This window comes from Syngnathus typhle, linkage group LG4 (genome assembly GCF_033458585.1).
Source record: "Syngnathus typhle isolate RoL2023-S1 ecotype Sweden linkage group LG4, RoL_Styp_1.0, whole genome shotgun sequence".
NCBI lineage: Eukaryota > Metazoa > Chordata > Actinopteri > Syngnathiformes > Syngnathidae > Syngnathus > Syngnathus typhle.
The window spans coordinates 9,764,628-9,781,009 of record NC_083741.1 but is presented as its reverse complement, the minus strand read 5'-3'; the positions used below and the strand labels follow the sequence as shown (position 1 = coordinate 9,781,009).

Here is a 16,382-nt window from a genome sequence, read left to right as displayed (position 1 = left end):
TGCTTCACATTTCAGAGGTTGCGGGTTCAATTCTCGGTCCAGCCCTCCCAGTGTGGCGTTTGCATGTTCTCCCCGTGCCTGCGTGGGTTTTCTCTGGGCACTTTAGTTTCCTCCCTCATCCCAAAAACATGCATGGTAGGCTGATTGAGGTCTCCAAATTGCACGTAGGTGTCCTGCGGTTGAAAATTGGAGTGCATGCCATATTCTATTCCATTTATAAAATTTGTTGCGGGCCTTAGTTTGGACACCCATTAAATCAGTTCGAATCTATATGATTAATGTCTGCATCGCCCACGCAATTTTTTCTCATTCGATTTTCACAAAAGCACTGATTGGCAACACAAGGCTGGGAAATTTGAGGAATGGTAGAAGACACACACACAACACACACACAAACTGCCGCTTTTGTTTATGTTTTATACAAAATCCAGAATTTATTGGAGCTGCGGGTTTTGTACTCATCACATATGCTTTGCAAGATGGCATAACATCAACACTCTTTCCTGATGTTAAAGAAATTGCCAACCCATTTTTTTCTTCAAGGTGAAAGGGGGCTTATTCATGAGAATCTGCTAATGAGATATGGAGTTGACGAACAATAGCACAGAGTGCACGCAGTAAGTCGGCCAGCACAGAGGCCTCAGTGTGAATAAGGGAGCCAGTAGAGCATTGAGCTCCGTCCGGTGTGAGATGAATTCTTCAAACAGCTCATTAAGCTGCTCTCCCTCTCACATCTCAGGACAGTCACGTTGTTTCCATGAAAGCAACGCTCACATGCCTGCCAAATTGTAGACACTCTCGTGAATTCAGAGTGTCAGAGAGGTTCCAGAAGTTCTAAAATGGTGGACTGACTCATTATTATCCATTTCTTATTACTTGAAAATATTTTCGGACGGATACGTAAGTTCCTTCAAAAACAATGACTGTTTTTGTCCTTTCTGTTGACAATAATTATTGTAATCAAATTATTAAATAGCCATGGATGTATGAGGTAGTTTGCTCATGATTTGTGTGTGGTGTGAAAAAATAAAAAGTGGTTCCCTCCAAAGGAATGTACACAGAGGAATGTGCAGCATGATGTCGAGTGTGGTCCCTTCCCACAGTCTCAACATAATTTTGAGATCAAACCCCACATTTCATGTCACGCGCTGTGCCACACAATGGCAACGACACTCTAATATGACCTTAACTGTCTGGATCAATTAGGACAAAAGACTATAGAGTGTAGGAAAAAAAAATATTAAACACAAATCAATAGAGGAAATTGATTTCCTGTTTCCTGTGTTGATATAATATTGACGAAAAGTAAAATCATTCAATTAAAAAAGAAAACTTCAAATGTTATGCAGTACAAATTGGATAATTTACTCTTACGTTTACATTATTTTTTAATGTAAATTCCAATTTTGTCAAGATACTAGATTTGAGGATGTTGTCAGCTGTATGTTAGCAAAGTATCTAACAAATATAAACCATGTAATATTTCACATAGTTCCATTGACAGTGATGAGAGTGGAATTTCTTTCATTTGTTTTCAAGTTGTTGTTGCTCTTTATGGAACAAGGAATCTTATTTGGCATCTTAAATGAAACGGAGAAGCAGACAATGTCACACAGCCAATCAGCACAGAAATATATTTAATCATTAAATAAGTAAGAGATGGGGATAAAAAAAAGGGCACTACACCAATATAACATCATTAGAAACTATTTATAATTATATTGTATACTAACTGTTTATATGTAGACAGTAGCAATAATCTCAATGTTATACTGTGTGGAATATGATATGCTGTAGAACTATATGTTAAAATATTAATTGTATTGTTTTTCTCCCTCCCACAGGGTCATTCAAGCTCCACCTTCATTTTGCATTATGCAAATTAGCCAATTGGTTGGTGGCAACTAAGTGATGCCGCCTGCCCTTCTGGTCCACTTTCCTCTAGTGGTCTTCTCTTCCACACTCCCCTCAAATCACATTCCACCTGCTGAAGGTAAGACTGATATTTTCTCCATTAGGTCTTTGTGCAAACCTTTGCGATATAGATATAGTCAATTATTTTCCAATATATAATGATAATGAACATTTGTCATCATCCTCTACAGTGACGCTGCCGTCAGATACTGCAAGCAAACATGGCTTCGGTAAGTGAAATAATTTAATGTGAGTTATTTAACTTGTGCCAGCCGATGTCACTCAATTGTTCCTCTTTTAAAGTCTTGGCTTTACAAGTCCTTTTCTATGATCATGTGAGGCAGCTTAACCAGTCACTCAGTGGGTGTGCATCGCTCGGGGTCCCTGTCGGTTCACAAGTCCCAAAATAATATCATCTGTGCACCCTGAGTTGCTATTACAATTCAAGATTCAAGTTGAGTCGAGTTATTATTTGGATTAAGTAATTGATGTTTGTGTCCTCTGCACGCCTGATAGCATATATATCTATATACACTGACTACACAAAAAGAACATTTCTTTCCCAAACAAAACAAACAACACATTATCTTTCAATAGCATATTTTTCAATTTTACAATTTGTGAAAAAATGTAGTGTAAGCTCTTATTCCTTTCACGCAGACTGGATCGTTCCGTGTGGTGTCAGAGGACGAGCAGGCCATGAGATCCAAGCTGGAGCATCTGACAGTGAAGGATCACGGGCCTGTGTTTGGACCATGTCACAAAATGCCGGGCCACACTATACAAAAGGTAACATGGCGTTGGATATGACAATGACCCCATGACTGGAGATATGGTGTCCACTCTGCAGGCTAAGGATGAGCTGAATGAGACAGAGGAGAGGCGGGCACTGTCCCTCAAGGACCTGCGAGGTATGATGAAAGAGAGGGCAGCCGAAGGAGATGACCTGGCCAAATTGGTGCTGGAGCGTCTCGGCGATAAACCCGACGCTCTGCTCCTGCGCTTCCTCCGAGCCCGCAAGTTTGATGTTGACAGGGCCCATGAACTCATGAAGGGTAATTGTCTTCATTTTTCATCTCTTCACATTCCAGAAGTATTTACTGATAACTTCAGTAATTGATGGGGAGCCCTCTTTTTTTTGTGCTCCGGTTTAGCAGGAACACTGTCCATCATAGAAAAAAGGGAGCCGTGTGTGTGTTAATTGGAGGCTCTGATGAGCCCCTGACAAAGACCTCCTTTGTGTCCAACTGGGACAGCAAGATTATTTAACGTATGAACTCATTGTGTACCGATGGGAAATTCACAGTAACGCACCATGAGTTTCACTGGTGGTACTGGTCAGTTTTACATTACAATATCCTTACTATTTGATTGGTTGAACTCCATAATGAATATAGTAAGTGTACACAAACCTGTCGATGACAAGATGAATAATCTCAGAACTCCCCCCCCTCCTATAACTTTATTTATTTAAAAAAAAAGTCAGATTGAACCAGTAAAAATAAAAATATAGGGATTTACGATACGTTTTTTTTTTTTTTTTTTTTTAATATCTCAGTAGCGACCAAGCCCTCCTGCAAAAAGTGGGGAAAAAAATCACAATTGGCCCTTTTGTAAATATTTATAATTGTCTGGATTGTGTCAGAACTTTAAAACATAAATATACCAAATGACAGTTTAATATGTCATTTCAAACACAATACTACCCTCCAAATTGTTTTGTTTTTAGAAGAAACACACCCGAAGTGTTTTTTTTTCCAATTGAAATGTTTTTTTCAATTTTAGTTTGAGGTATTTAGTTTTAAATAATTATGATAACCTTGTTCTAGACCTGCTCCATATGAGTACGTTGAGTGAGGTGTGTGTCGAGCATTGCTGTTGTATAAATACAATTGAGTTGATTTCTTAAAAAGAAAAACACGTTGGGCTACGTGAAAACATAGCAGGAGCATGACAATAACCAAAGTACACATACATCCACATCACCATGAAAGTAGAAAAACATTTTTTTTTCCCAATGTATGATGAGAGAAAACATTTGTATGCAAATTAAATGCAAACTATTCTTCTGAGAACTTACTGAGGATTGTAAGTGAAAATCAAACATATTAATTGGCGTCTCTTGCTTGAAAAAAGCCACGTGTTTCACGTGCTATGAAACAGTGGCGTCATTCATGAAGATAATGTCGTTTGTAGGTTACGTGCGTTTCAGGAAGGAGTACCCCGAGTTGTTTGAGAACCTGACGCCCGAGGCGGTCCGCAGCACCATTGAGGCGGGCTACCCTGTGGTTCTGCCCAGCAGGGACAAGTATGGTCATGCAGTCCTGCTTTTCAACATTGAGAACTGGGACCTGGAGGAGATCACCTTTGATGAGGTGGGCAAAACATCTTGGATGTCATGAAAAGAAATACTAAACATCAGTCTTTTGTGTGTGTCAGATTTTAAGAGCGTACTGCGTGATCCTGGAGAAGTTGCTTGAGAATGAAGAGACCCAGATCAATGGCTTTGTCCTGATTGAGAATTTCAAGGGCTTCACCATGCAGCACGCCTCAGGAATTAAGCCTGCTGAGCTCAAGAAGATGGTGGACATGCTTCAGGTCGCTCAGATATTCTGTCAATCAACACGTGCATGAGTGTTTTTTTCTAGTGTCGTTTTGTTGGTTATGCAGGATTCGTTCCCGGCTCGTTTCAAGGCGGTCCACGTCATCCACCAGCCATGGTACTTCACCACTACATACAACATGGTCAAGCCTTTCATGAAGAGCAAGCTGCTGGAGAGGGTATGGGGAGAGGGGTGGGGTGAAGCACTTCTCTTCTCCCACATCACTTTTAGTATGATTAGCATTCATTTCTTACACCTCAGGTGTTTGTCCACGGGGACGAGCTGGACAACTATTTGAAAGAATTTGATGCCGACATCCTGCCTGCAGATTTTGATGGGAAAGCTTGCGTGGCGGACTGCCAGGCCATCGCCGCCAGGCTCTTTGGCTCTGAGGACACAGCTCTCTGAAGGAGGAAGGTCCTTCGTCTTGGACCATCGATGATCAGACAGGCACCCTGTTGTGAAGCTATAGGACAATCTTTTTTTCTTTTTAATCGGTAAGGAAGTGCTGAGCACATAGGTATTTAGATTTAGCAGAAGGAGGCTTAAGGTGATAATTAAAATGGATGTTTAGATTTTGGGATGAGCAGTTAATATTTTGGAGGTGGTGCGTTTGATAGTTTCCTTTAAAACTGGAACAGAATTTGTGCCTACAAACCTGTCAGATGAATGCTATCAGAAAACGAAACAGTTACAATGCAGGACAAGCTAAAGAGTGACATGTTATAAAGTTATAAGTTAATCTGTATGGTCTTAAATATAGTCTAAATATGTGCTCTGCAGTGGATTTCTAACCATATTAAATTTTTATTTTCATTTTTTGTGGCTGTAATATAATTTGTCAGGGAATTACAAACACGTTCATGTTGATATTAGACTCAGAACAGTCTCGCGCAGCTTCTGAAATGTATTTTTTGGGAGGGGGAAAAAATCAAAAAACAGAAAATGTGCTTTTGTCAGACAAAATTTATTTTTATCATAACTCCTTTTATAAAGACTCTTGAAAAAGAAAACAAGAAAATAAAAAATACCCAGTGTCCAACATGAGAAAATAATGTGTGCACCTTTTTTGTCACTTTTGCATCCTTTTATGGCATTTCAACATAAACAACTAAAAACCAAAATTAAAGCTGCATATTTACTGTGGCTCATTTTTAATGTGGGCTCTCAACCACATGCGAAAAAAGGTTGACTCCAAACGTGTGTACCCCTCGATAAGAATGAGCCCAAAATGCCAAAAAGTATAGGCGAAATTTTTTTTTAGATCCACTGGGCACTTATAAATACATTTTCTTTTACAACATGGTACATAACGTTACAAGCTAACCACCACGGTGTCTTATTTACATTACACTGATCTTCATTAATTTTGTTTGGTTGCTTATTGCCTTTAGTCCCTTTAGTTTTGCCCCATCCATGGGTTAATGAAGATTTCAAAATAAATACATTTTCCAAGTATTCATTAAACGCTTTCATTATTTAAAGTCAATCGTTTTGGTTTTTTGTCAGTGATTATAAGACAACGTAGACCTACGCATGTCTCACTCACCAACACACAAAAAGGTATTCAGGAAACATGAATTATTCACAAAAAAATAAAGATCTGTTAAGTTAGAAGAGGCAGAAATAAAAATCAATCTCATTCATGATGACTGAATTGGAAACAGATCAACCATTGGCCTCTCGCTGGTTGAGATGATAATGATTGGCGTCCCTGACAGTATCAGTGATTTTTATAGAAAGGCTCCTGGCAATGAGAAACCTCTCCATTATAGGCCAAGGTTATATTTAATGTAGTTTTTTTTAAGTTTAATCTTACAACTAAATTCAGCAAAATTAGATTTTGTACCATATCAAACAATGGTCACATTTGAATGAAAATGAACTGCAAAGGAGAGAAAGAAAATTTGAAAGGAAAGCAACAGGGGTATCATAATTTTTCCAGACTGAGAAATGGAACTAGTAGAAGAAGCAGGACACTATCATCAGCCCTATACCAAGAAACTGAGTGTACTTGGGAGTAATACATTATTCCTCACTTTCGTGACAAAATAATTGTCTAAGTTATGTATTCTATTTTTTTTTTTTCTGACAATGTAAGAAAAAATTACAAAATACGTGAGGGCGAAAACCAGATTTTACATGAAATTGGTGCTGGATCTTTCAATATACACAGTTGTTACGGCTTTTTTTTTTCTTCTTCAAGTAAACTAAACTATCTCATCATCATGTTTACATAAGAGTAATTGGAGTTATGTTGCCTTTGAGTCAAAAGTATTAATGTTGCAATTAGATCTCTAATAATTCATGTTTTAATAATTTGCATTTGAGCAATTTACTGCATTTTTTTTTTTTGTTCAAGTAGCTGCACTCAAGCACTGAACACCATAAAAAAAAAAAACATCGTCCTTCACCTTACATCTAAGTATCTGTCACTCAAATGTGCACTGTTCACTGGCTGATAACACATCACAATCACCAGTATTGTTCAAACAGTCCACAAAAAGAACCATTTGGTTTATCATTTAGTGACTTGACTGAGATTATTCGAGCCAAGCTAGCAAGTGTGCTTGCCAATGCCGAGCCGTCCCTTTAACGGTACAGCGAACAAGGCCTTGGCTCTGGCCACTGAGCATTGGCAGTGGGTCAGCGTCTCCACTCGAGCTGCAGCTGTGGAAATAGATTGCGGTGACACCAACAAGAGGCAACGCACACGGGGGACATCTGAATGATCTCACACATACGCCCAACGTTGTCCTCTCACTAGCAGAGAGCAAAAGAAAAACTTGAAGGGATGGGAGGAGCTATAAAGTGCAAAGAATCAGAGTAATAGAAAGTGACTGCGGGAATGTGCATGGATTGATCTTTTTGGGCTTGGTCCCTCCTCACGAGCAAATGTGCTTTCTTCCTCTTCAAGTGTCATGCACACAGTAAGAGGGGGGGTGGAACAGAAATCCGACCAAAATATTACTTGTTTTCGTTAACTGCTAATTTCCTACGCTTGAATCGGGCCTACGTGATGATCGTGTTACACATGGTTCCCAGTCTTGCTATATTTATGACTGATGCTGCATCAAGCAGACATCATGAGGCTATAATGGCGGTGATAAGCAGTGATCCGTAATGGCCACATTACTTTGACTCATATTTGGTCAATGCCTTCATTATCAAAGGTCACCGCTGAGCACATGTCGTGAAACAATGTGTTTCCTGCTCTGAACTTTACAGAAGCAGATTGTTGTTCCTGTGCTGAAGGCAAGGGGACGTGTGGCAGGTGCAGCACCAAAGAAGAAGGCAGAGGAGGGAGGGAGCACTTCCACATGTCTCCTAAGTGTCGAACAGTGGAGTCTTACGTGGTCAGGGAGTGCGAAAAAGACGTGGAGAAAAATTTTAGGCTTTTTCCTTTGTGCAGGAACTCTCACTCAGGGGGTCACTTTGGCACGGCGCTTTCTGCTTCTGCCACTGGCATATGGCGTTGGCGTAGCTCACAATCACTTTGTCCATCCAGGTGAGGGGTTTGGGGAAGAGCACGGCACCTTTGAAGAAACCCAGGTGCCCACCGTGTAGCGTCAAGGCAAAGATGACATTGGGCTTCTTCTCTATGAGGTGACAAAGCGGACAGTCATCAGACCTTTGGACTCTGAACACGAAGAACAGAAAGTTGCCCGGAATAAGACACTAATGACGGCTTATACAGATAAAAGCATGACTCCATGGTTCCATATCATATCACCAAACAACCACATGGACTTCAATTAGAGTATGATAAAGCAGAAAAAAAGATTACAGTCAGAAAAAGACATAGCAACTCAGAATAGAGCTCAAATTAGTCTCAGATTTGTCAGTACAGTTGCCCCGGTTGTCAACTTAGACACGGGGGTCCTTGGTTTGCAACACTGTTTCATCGCTACGGAGGTGGAGAATACAATTTGTCAGTCGGAAGACGGCGGACGTCAGGACCATAAATGAGGCACCCCTTCAGTCATTAATACAACATTAGAACATCTCACAATTAGGGTAGGAAAATTCAGTGAATTTTCAAATCTGTTGGAATTATCAAAGTTATGGCAATATAAAAGACATTTACAAAACGGAATAAAGTTGAGGACATTTTTAACAAGTTCAAAATTTGATGCAGACACCCTTGCAAGCCTTTGCCACTCAGTGAGAGTCAACCTGCAATAAATGTTGTTGTTTCAGCCGAGATTATGCTACAATGTATTTTCCCCGACCAAATTGGAGTTACTCCGCCAACCAACTGCCACCACTTTCTTGAAAATTGCCAACTACTCTATTCATCCATTTTCTACACCACTTAGTCACTGCTTGAGCGCTGCTTTCTGTCGCCAAAAATGTGACAGGTTCAATGCAGTGGAAAAAGTCTCATTAAATAAATACAAGCACACAAAAAATTGCTGAGATGAAAATGAAGGAAACTATGTTGTTGTTCCTCCTTTTGCAGCTATAACAACATTTATTGTTCAGGGGAAATAATTTTATAATACGGCGGAGTGTTTCTGTGGGATTTTAATGGACAAGAGGTTGAGGCTGTCGAATTTCTTCCTGTGAGTGTGTGTGTGTGTGCGTTTGTTTGTTTGGGGGTCTTGCAGAGACATTTTTAGGTGAGCATGGGTACATATGTGTCTTAATAAATTTGAATTTGGTGAATGCTACTCAAAAGCTTGCAATAGGTACAGTAGCTAAGTGAGCTTTCCTCAGTGTTGTTCCACGATGGCTAACGCCAATATGAGGTGATTGTGGAATAAATCGGACATTGTCAGAATGTCTGACATATTACAAAAAGATAATGGTCAAAACTAGGACACCTTCCCCGAAGGCGATAAATGATTCATCTTCATCCGATGGCCACGTGAACTTGCATAGGGTGCTGCAGCTGTGCCCGAGCGGAGCGGCGTGCTCGGCTATTAAGGATTGGCCTGGATCTCTTTATTTTGTATCTTTTATCTAGGTTAGTGGGAGACACTGATTCAGTTCAGTTGTGATTTTGACCCCACAGGGCTTTTAACTGTGTGCATCATGCATGGAAGCTGCCTTGAGTGCTGGTCCACACCCTTCGACATCATTTCACCAGGCACAGAATGATGAAAATTTAACACTAAAATAATAACAATAGTTGTAATAGTGGTTGCATGGGTGTACTCTGTGTTCAAGTTTGGCGCACAAGAGTAGCAGCATGTGCAGTAGATGTCTGTCATGCCTTTTCCCAGTATGACTGCATTATATTTTAAAACCAACAGCTGGTCATGGTGTTACTTAAAAGACACATGACTGAAAGTCAGTCACACAAAGCCTCACAGATGAGGGACTTTTCTTTTCCCAAATAGCCTCCGGGTTTGTATATGGCAGAGTATTAAGAGGGCGAGAACCCACATTGCACGGTTCATCTGATACACTTTGGATTTTTTGCGGTCAAATGGCTCATTTATTATAATTTGATCTAACATGATATGAATTACAGCAGTGTGAAGAGAAAACAAAATGATTGAATAAAGCCTCAGAATAAAATAAAACTGTCTCTCTGTATTATGTATGCATTTATGTATCAATGTCACAGTCAAGTGTTAACATTATTTTCATGCAATTTAGGTGTATGTGGGTGTTCCGTGGAAACAGACCCTTTTTTTTACCCTTTCAACCTAACTATTTTGGTAGTGCTTCAGTTCCCAACATACTTAGACTTCTAGAAGCCTATTGACATAGTTGCAAGGCACTTTGGATTAGAATGAAAAAGTTGGCAAATTATAACTCATACTGCAGCCCTATTACTGCCACAATTTGGCCATAGATTTTTTTTCTTACCAGTCTCAAATATCTCTAACATAGTGAGTAATCTATCATTGTCTGTCGAGCAGGTTGACATTCTTCCTGACAACACCCTCAAGATGTGTCATCTTAGCAAGAAGCATTGTGCAAACTGCCTTTAAATTGAAGGCTTCGGCCACAAAAATACAATTTTGAGATTTTGTCTGCGGACCGCACCGGGCTGGTCTTTGTTCTATTGAGGTTTGTGGTTCTAAATAAGCCCAAATGGAACTAATCCGACAATAATATGTGGAATCATAGTGTTGCGCCACTGAGGTGGTTGTCATGGCAAATTGTTGCTTACCTGCTAATGTGCGGGGGATTTTGAGCAGAGAGTCATGAACCAGAGGATCGTCTGCAGCGTTCACAAGCAGCAGTGGGACATTTACCTACAAGAAGACAATTCATAAGGTAAACACCACAGAAACAATGTCAACTTGGGTTATATGAAAGGCCGTGGCTTACATTGTGAATATAATGGACGCAGCTTTCCTTCTCATAATACTCTTTGAGAGAGCTGTGGCCATGAAATTTCCTGTTGAAAGACATAATAGTACGATAGATTCATGGTAAGAGATTGAAATTTGTGTTATTTGAAGATCAGAAGTGGCAACTTTAACGTACCTCATGATGTTGTCGTCGATCTGCATGAGGGATGTTGCTGTATATAGCCGACCAAGATCTCCAGGCACCATTTTAACCGAGTTTCCCCCAAATAGACTGTGCCTGGACCATGCAAAAAAGTTAGGGTTACATAAGACAAGTTAGGGAATATATGAATACAAAACAGTTCTTACATTTTTCATGTTTTTCTGAACAATCTACCTTTATTTGTCGTAAGAGTCAAACATAACTAATGCCTGATGGATTGCTAAATTATTTTTTTATTCAAATCTAATGAAGGCTCTTCTCCACAAGCGTTACCTGTGTGAAAGGATTATTTTCTTCATGTTGTCAGCCATGAGAAAATTATAAAAGCGCCTGAACTGATCCCACTGTAGGAATGTTTCCTGGGCCCTGAGAGACAGACAGGAAGTCAGTTTAGGAATGCTGAGTGAGCACAAACAACGCAATGTCATATGTAATCCATTGGACAAAGAGTCATGCCGAGGTCTGCGTCAGACATTAACAAAAAGCTCAGTGGGCGAAACTAAGAATGAAATGCAAATATTTATGAACAGACAAAGAGTTGTGAATGTATCTTTACATATGGAAAGAACTAGCAGTCTTTCCTGTTTCTTACTAGGGGCTGTTAACAAATGCATGCACTTCGACTTGCTCCCATAATCTCCTACCGGTGTGTAAATATTGAAAGTATTTATGAATATGCCAGTTTCTGTTCAACCCTTCTGCTTTACGTCATCTATGTGCCAGCTACAGTATGTGATAAGAAAGTCAGGAGGAGCATACACCAGATAGATATAATGGAATTACACTTAATAAAGAAATGAGACCAATGTGTTATCATAGAATGATTCAGATTAAGCAATGAGACATCCACCAACCTAAGAGCACTGTAACCTTGACAGACGCTGACACAGCACAGCACTCGCTCCTGGTTGGACATGTTCTCACCTAGGAACTTGCAGACAATGTTTCCACCCAGACTGAAACCCACCACTATCAACTGGGTTTGAGGATACATCCGCTTAATGTAGCCAACCATGGCGGCAAACTCCCATGTGCACCCTGTGAGGATAATTTTACTGATTAATACAAGATTCCTGGGCAGAACAGAATGGATTTCGGTAGTTCCATTATCAGGATTTACCATATGTAAACATGCGTGGTGACGTGAGCTCGATGTTGGGTAGAGCTCCAAGGTGGTTTAGCACAGCACAGCGGTAGCCGTCCTTCTGGGCATAATCCACAAAGGTTCGAATGTAATGCTTCTCACTGTGGTTACCGATGCCGGGGCAGATCACCATGGTGATGTCATCTGGTCAAACAGGCAGAGAGATATTTCACAAATCAGAGATTATGGATTATTTTACTGCTTTAAAGCAGATCAAAACAAGTCAAGGGGAGGGGGTCCAAAGGATTACACTGTTTCTCTCGAGCTAAAGCAAAAAAGTTAACCCACTTCTGGAAAAATTGCATATTTTTTATGTAAAACATTACGATCATTTCAAAATGTCAACATTGCATTTGTTTGCTTTCAGTTTTAGTCATGAAAATTTTAATGTGGCAATGTTTAGCCATTTAGCTTTGCTAAAACCTATACAAACGACCCTTCACAATCCAATGGCATTACCTCCTGTTCGATGGTCCCCCACTGGTTCAAAGAGGTCAAAGGTCGCAGTGGCCCCATCCGACATGGGCAAGTACTTTCTGATGCCACTGGGATGAGGTGCGCTCACCCGACCTAGTTTGCCGTACAAGGCCGTCTGGAGGTGACCGCTCTTGCCCCATAGTAATGGTGGGATATACCTGTGTAGCAACAGTTTCATCAACAACTTCCTTTCAAAAGAAAATTTGTTTTCATGGCTCTAGATAGGAGCATGAGGCCGCATTATAAGTAACAGTAAACAAAGGATACTGATTTGCATTGGTGGTTTATGCCAATGGAAAATGTCTGGGTCATCATACAGTTGCTTTTTTGGAAGATTGCACAACGGTAAATGAGGGGCCATCAATGTTTGACATTGTTGTCACAGCTCATGTCTTTAGTTATGAAATAGGCTGCTGATATTGCTGCACATGACGCAGATAACATTATCATAGCTCGAGATCGCCAAAACGGTGAGTTTACTATCATATTATGTCATATCATATTTGTTTACAAAGCTTGCTGGCTGGTTCCAAAACACAATGATCAGCACAAAGATATTAGTCCTGTTTTTTAGATTACAATGAAAACCGTAGCGACACAGTGATTACACGCTCTGCGTAGCTTCAAGCAGACTGTGTATACAGTTCATCGTGACGTCACGTTACGCAAGTACTTTAACCTTGTCCCTGTGTTTTCTCATCTCTGGCTCCAACATTTACCGCACCTTGAAAATACACAGTTACATAAGAGCACAGGCAGCAGCTTCAATTTGGTAACGTGCCGTTTGTTGTAAGCAGAAGCGGCTCTTGACAGCACGTTTCTGGAAGGCGCACAGCAGTTTCAATCCGAGATGGATCATCTCTTTGTTGTAATGTGGATGAGTAGTCAGACGCCTGTTTGTAATGGCCTTGTGATTCTCGTTTCAAAAGGCTTCATATTACAACTAGCTAAACAGTCACATAGCACCAAGGCGCACTTGACATTTTATTGATCACGAAGCAGTCCCAGTGGTGTGCACATTCCCAAACACAACCAAACACTCACGATGTAGTTGGTTCTGATAACTTCCCAGCTCTTCAGAGCTTCCAGTGTAATATATCGCTTGCACAAAATGTGCCATTGTGGGTAACAAATATCCATGACTTCTTAAAAACGCAATCATAAAACAGATTAGATTAGGGTGAACAACAGCTATCCTATCCACTCACATGTTAAAATGACTTTTCTGAACATGCAGCTGAGTGAAAGGCAAAGGGGTCCAGAGGAACTGGTTACGTAAGCAGACCCCTGTGGTTAACTCTAAGGAGTCCCGCTAAAGATCTAAAGTTTCCTCTGGAACAATAGAGGAGGAGAATGTTGGCTCTCAAAAGTTCAGGTATTTTTTTTTTTTACAAATACTGTACAGGCTGTGAAGCTGACAAGAAAATGCATTTTCTGCATTTGTTCAATGAATTCTACCATAGGGCCCTGTTGTTTCATGTTCCACGACAAAGCCTGACAGATGTACGGCACACAAAGGAACACTAACGACAGATGGGATCGTCACTAGACTGAGTGCTACATTCGCCACAGTCCCGAATGGCAAGGCAGCATCTACATTTCCATGGCAACAGCATGAATGATAAAAAACTCACTCTTTGGTCAGCTGAGAACAGGACTTGAGCAGGAAGTGGTTGAGGGGTGTGTCTTGATAGGTGAGGTCTGGGGGTGCGGTTGGACTCTTAAGGTTGAGGCAGCGCACAATGACGTAGAGGACCGTCGCCACCGCTGCCAATTTCATGCCATCAAACATCGCCGGAAGCTCCGGAGCGATGGTGTGCACATCCGATTCATGCGTGCTCATGATTGCTCTGGAATAAAAAATAAAAATTGATAAACAACATACAGTATAAAAAAGAAAAATATGCAAGGGATGCTAGGGATTTTTGGGGAAAAATTAATGATTAGAATAATATAGACGATCATGATCAATTGTTACTTGGATGATGACATTACGGTAAGAAGAGGAACTGCACAGAGCACAGGAAAGCCACATATTTGACATGATCATATTCAAGGGGAAGTACATTGCATAAATTCACACAGCATTGTGCCAAAGCCTTATGCCACAATTTGTTTTCATGACCCTGTTTACATCATTACCAGTACAGCACACTAAATGGGAAGGATACAAGCTTAAGCAATGAATTACAGAAACATATACAGTAGGCTTGTGTTTTTTAGACTTTATAATGCTATGCAAATAGTTTCGTGAATTATTTGTCAACTAACTTACGTATACATTTTTTATAATCAATAACTTTGTTGTGTACATTCTGAGATATTGTTTTAAAATATATTTCATTGCCTGCAACAAAACGTCTTGTGCAATAAAAAAATCACTAAATACTAAACATATTTTTTATTCCCCCCCCCCCCCCCCTCCCATCTGTCTTTTCTGTACTTTTTTAAAGATGACTTACTTGTTTTCAGCGTGACTACAATAAACAATTATTTCCAAAACCGGGAAAGTGTGATGAGTGAAGTCACAGTGATGTGGTCAGACCTATGAGCAGAATAAACAATACATTAGAAATAAAACATTGTCAGCAAAAAAAAAAAAAAAGACTGTTACCAACATTACATGGCCTCGTGTGAATTGTTCACTCTACCATCAATTATTTTTGAGTCTGAATCTCAGCGCTAGTTAGTAGACTGCAAATGATGGTATTACAACAAGCAATTTAGTGACGCCTTCGTTTTCACCTTTAGTGAGAGCTTAAGCAATTATGACTTAGGAACATGTGACCAGGTAGTTATTTTCCAGACGGCGAACACGTTACCACAAGTTGTAGCGTCTGAATCCCCACCCACGATTAATAAGATCGTCCAGTCTCCGCATTCTAACACTGGACCACAAGTCGTGGACATATGTCAGAATAGCCGCAATGAATTGATTTCTTTTTTGACAACACTTAGGTCAGTAAATGAACGTTGTGATTTAACAGGGGGGTCTGCTAATGTTGCCTCTGCTAGCGTTCTTTGTCACGACTTGCAGGCTGCCACAAGGACACACACTGGTGGCATATTGCATGATGGAAAATGCGAAACGAAAACATTTGCGATCAAAAACCTCAAATAGAAAACAAAATCAAAGTTCATGTATGTCTGGTGGTCGTTTTAAATACCACCAACCCACCATTCACATTACATTGGCTCCACAATCCTGGTATAAAAAAAAAATAAAAATAATAAAATTAATCGGTTTTATTTTTTTATTTTTAAGATTCAGGCCACGCTGATCGATTCAGTTTGTGTTTGACTCAGTGTCTCCATGAATTTTATTTCATTTTTTTGCAGGATCGTCAGGTTAAACCTTGGGCTCGTCCGTTAAATACACTACGTAGTAGAGCAAAGGAAGACAAGCGCACCAGTCGCAGCAGCATCTTTTAGCATGGCGTTACTTACCACAGTCGAAGAAAGAATCCGCCGCTGACTGCCTCAAAACGTTTGTTATTGGGTTCGTGTTAAGTCATAACTGTCTGTCGTGTAATGCCGTCGTATTGGAAGTAGCCCATGCAAAGCACACCAGGTACTGGTACTGTAGCCACCACACTGACAGCTCGATTCCGCTTCCGAGAAGATTCTCCAATTTGCATATGGGCCCTGCCATTGGTTGAGCATATAGGGACGTCACAACACACTGACTCCCATCGGGACCACCCATTTTCTGTATCTTGACTATCGAGATGTTTGTTACAAAGAGTGCCCGCCTGAGGGCGACAGAGTTT

At 40.3% G+C, this 16,382-nt stretch overlaps 2 protein-coding genes across 3 annotated transcripts; one reads left to right on the top strand and one right to left on the bottom strand.

Annotated features, from left to right (window-relative positions):
• The first annotated feature begins 1,848 nt into the window (after positions 1-1,848).
• Positions 1,849-5,266, top strand: LOC133153303 (retinaldehyde-binding protein 1-like). Its single transcript, XM_061277515.1, has 8 exons — positions 1,849-1,993; positions 2,106-2,144; positions 2,575-2,703; positions 2,765-2,969; positions 4,111-4,289; positions 4,354-4,512; positions 4,585-4,695; positions 4,779-5,266. The coding sequence occupies exons 2-8, from the start codon at positions 2,136-2,138 to the stop codon at positions 4,923-4,925; spliced, it is 939 nt and encodes a 312-aa protein (XP_061133499.1). The 5' UTR covers positions 1,849-1,993; positions 2,106-2,135; the 3' UTR covers positions 4,926-5,266.
• Positions 5,267-6,541: 1,275 nt separating this feature from the next.
• Positions 6,542-16,261, bottom strand: LOC133153302 (monoacylglycerol lipase ABHD2). 2 transcript variants are annotated; one of them, XM_061277513.1, is made up of 11 exons: positions 16,060-16,260; positions 15,075-15,157; positions 14,247-14,462; positions 12,595-12,770; positions 12,112-12,279; positions 11,846-12,029; positions 11,265-11,357; positions 10,965-11,066; positions 10,806-10,875; positions 10,645-10,729; positions 6,542-8,116 (listed from the first exon to the last, which is right to left on the bottom strand). In XM_061277513.1, the coding sequence occupies exons 3-11, from the start codon at positions 14,453-14,455 to the stop codon at positions 7,908-7,910; spliced, it is 1,296 nt and encodes a 431-aa protein (XP_061133497.1). In that variant the 5' UTR covers positions 14,456-14,462; positions 15,075-15,157; positions 16,060-16,260; the 3' UTR covers positions 6,542-7,907. The 2 variants fall into 2 exon arrangements, with proteins under 2 accessions (XP_061133497.1, XP_061133498.1); XM_061277514.1 differs by having other exon boundaries at positions 8,042-8,157; positions 16,060-16,261.
• Between the last annotated feature and the right edge of the window lie 121 nt (positions 16,262-16,382).

Bases quoted from the DNA above. Each gene is read 5' to 3' on its own strand.
- LOC133153302 (XM_061277513.1), bottom strand. From the start codon at position 14,455: ATGAGCACGCATGAATCGGATGTGCACACCATCGCTCCGGAGCTTCCG. The intron at 11,067-11,264 runs GTAACGCTTGTG...TGCATGGTCCAG, and splicing joins AAAATAATCCTTTCACACAG to GCACAGTCTATTTGGGGGAA. The intron at 10,876-10,964 runs GTACGTTAAAGT...GTCTTTCAACAG, and splicing joins ATCGACGACAACATCATGAG to GAAATTTCATGGCCACAGCT.
- LOC133153303 (XM_061277515.1), top strand. The intron at 4,290-4,353 runs GTGGGCAAAACA...TGTGTGTGTCAG, and splicing joins AGGAGATCACCTTTGATGAG to ATTTTAAGAGCGTACTGCGT. The intron at 4,513-4,584 runs GTCGCTCAGATA...TTGGTTATGCAG, and splicing joins AGATGGTGGACATGCTTCAG to GATTCGTTCCCGGCTCGTTT.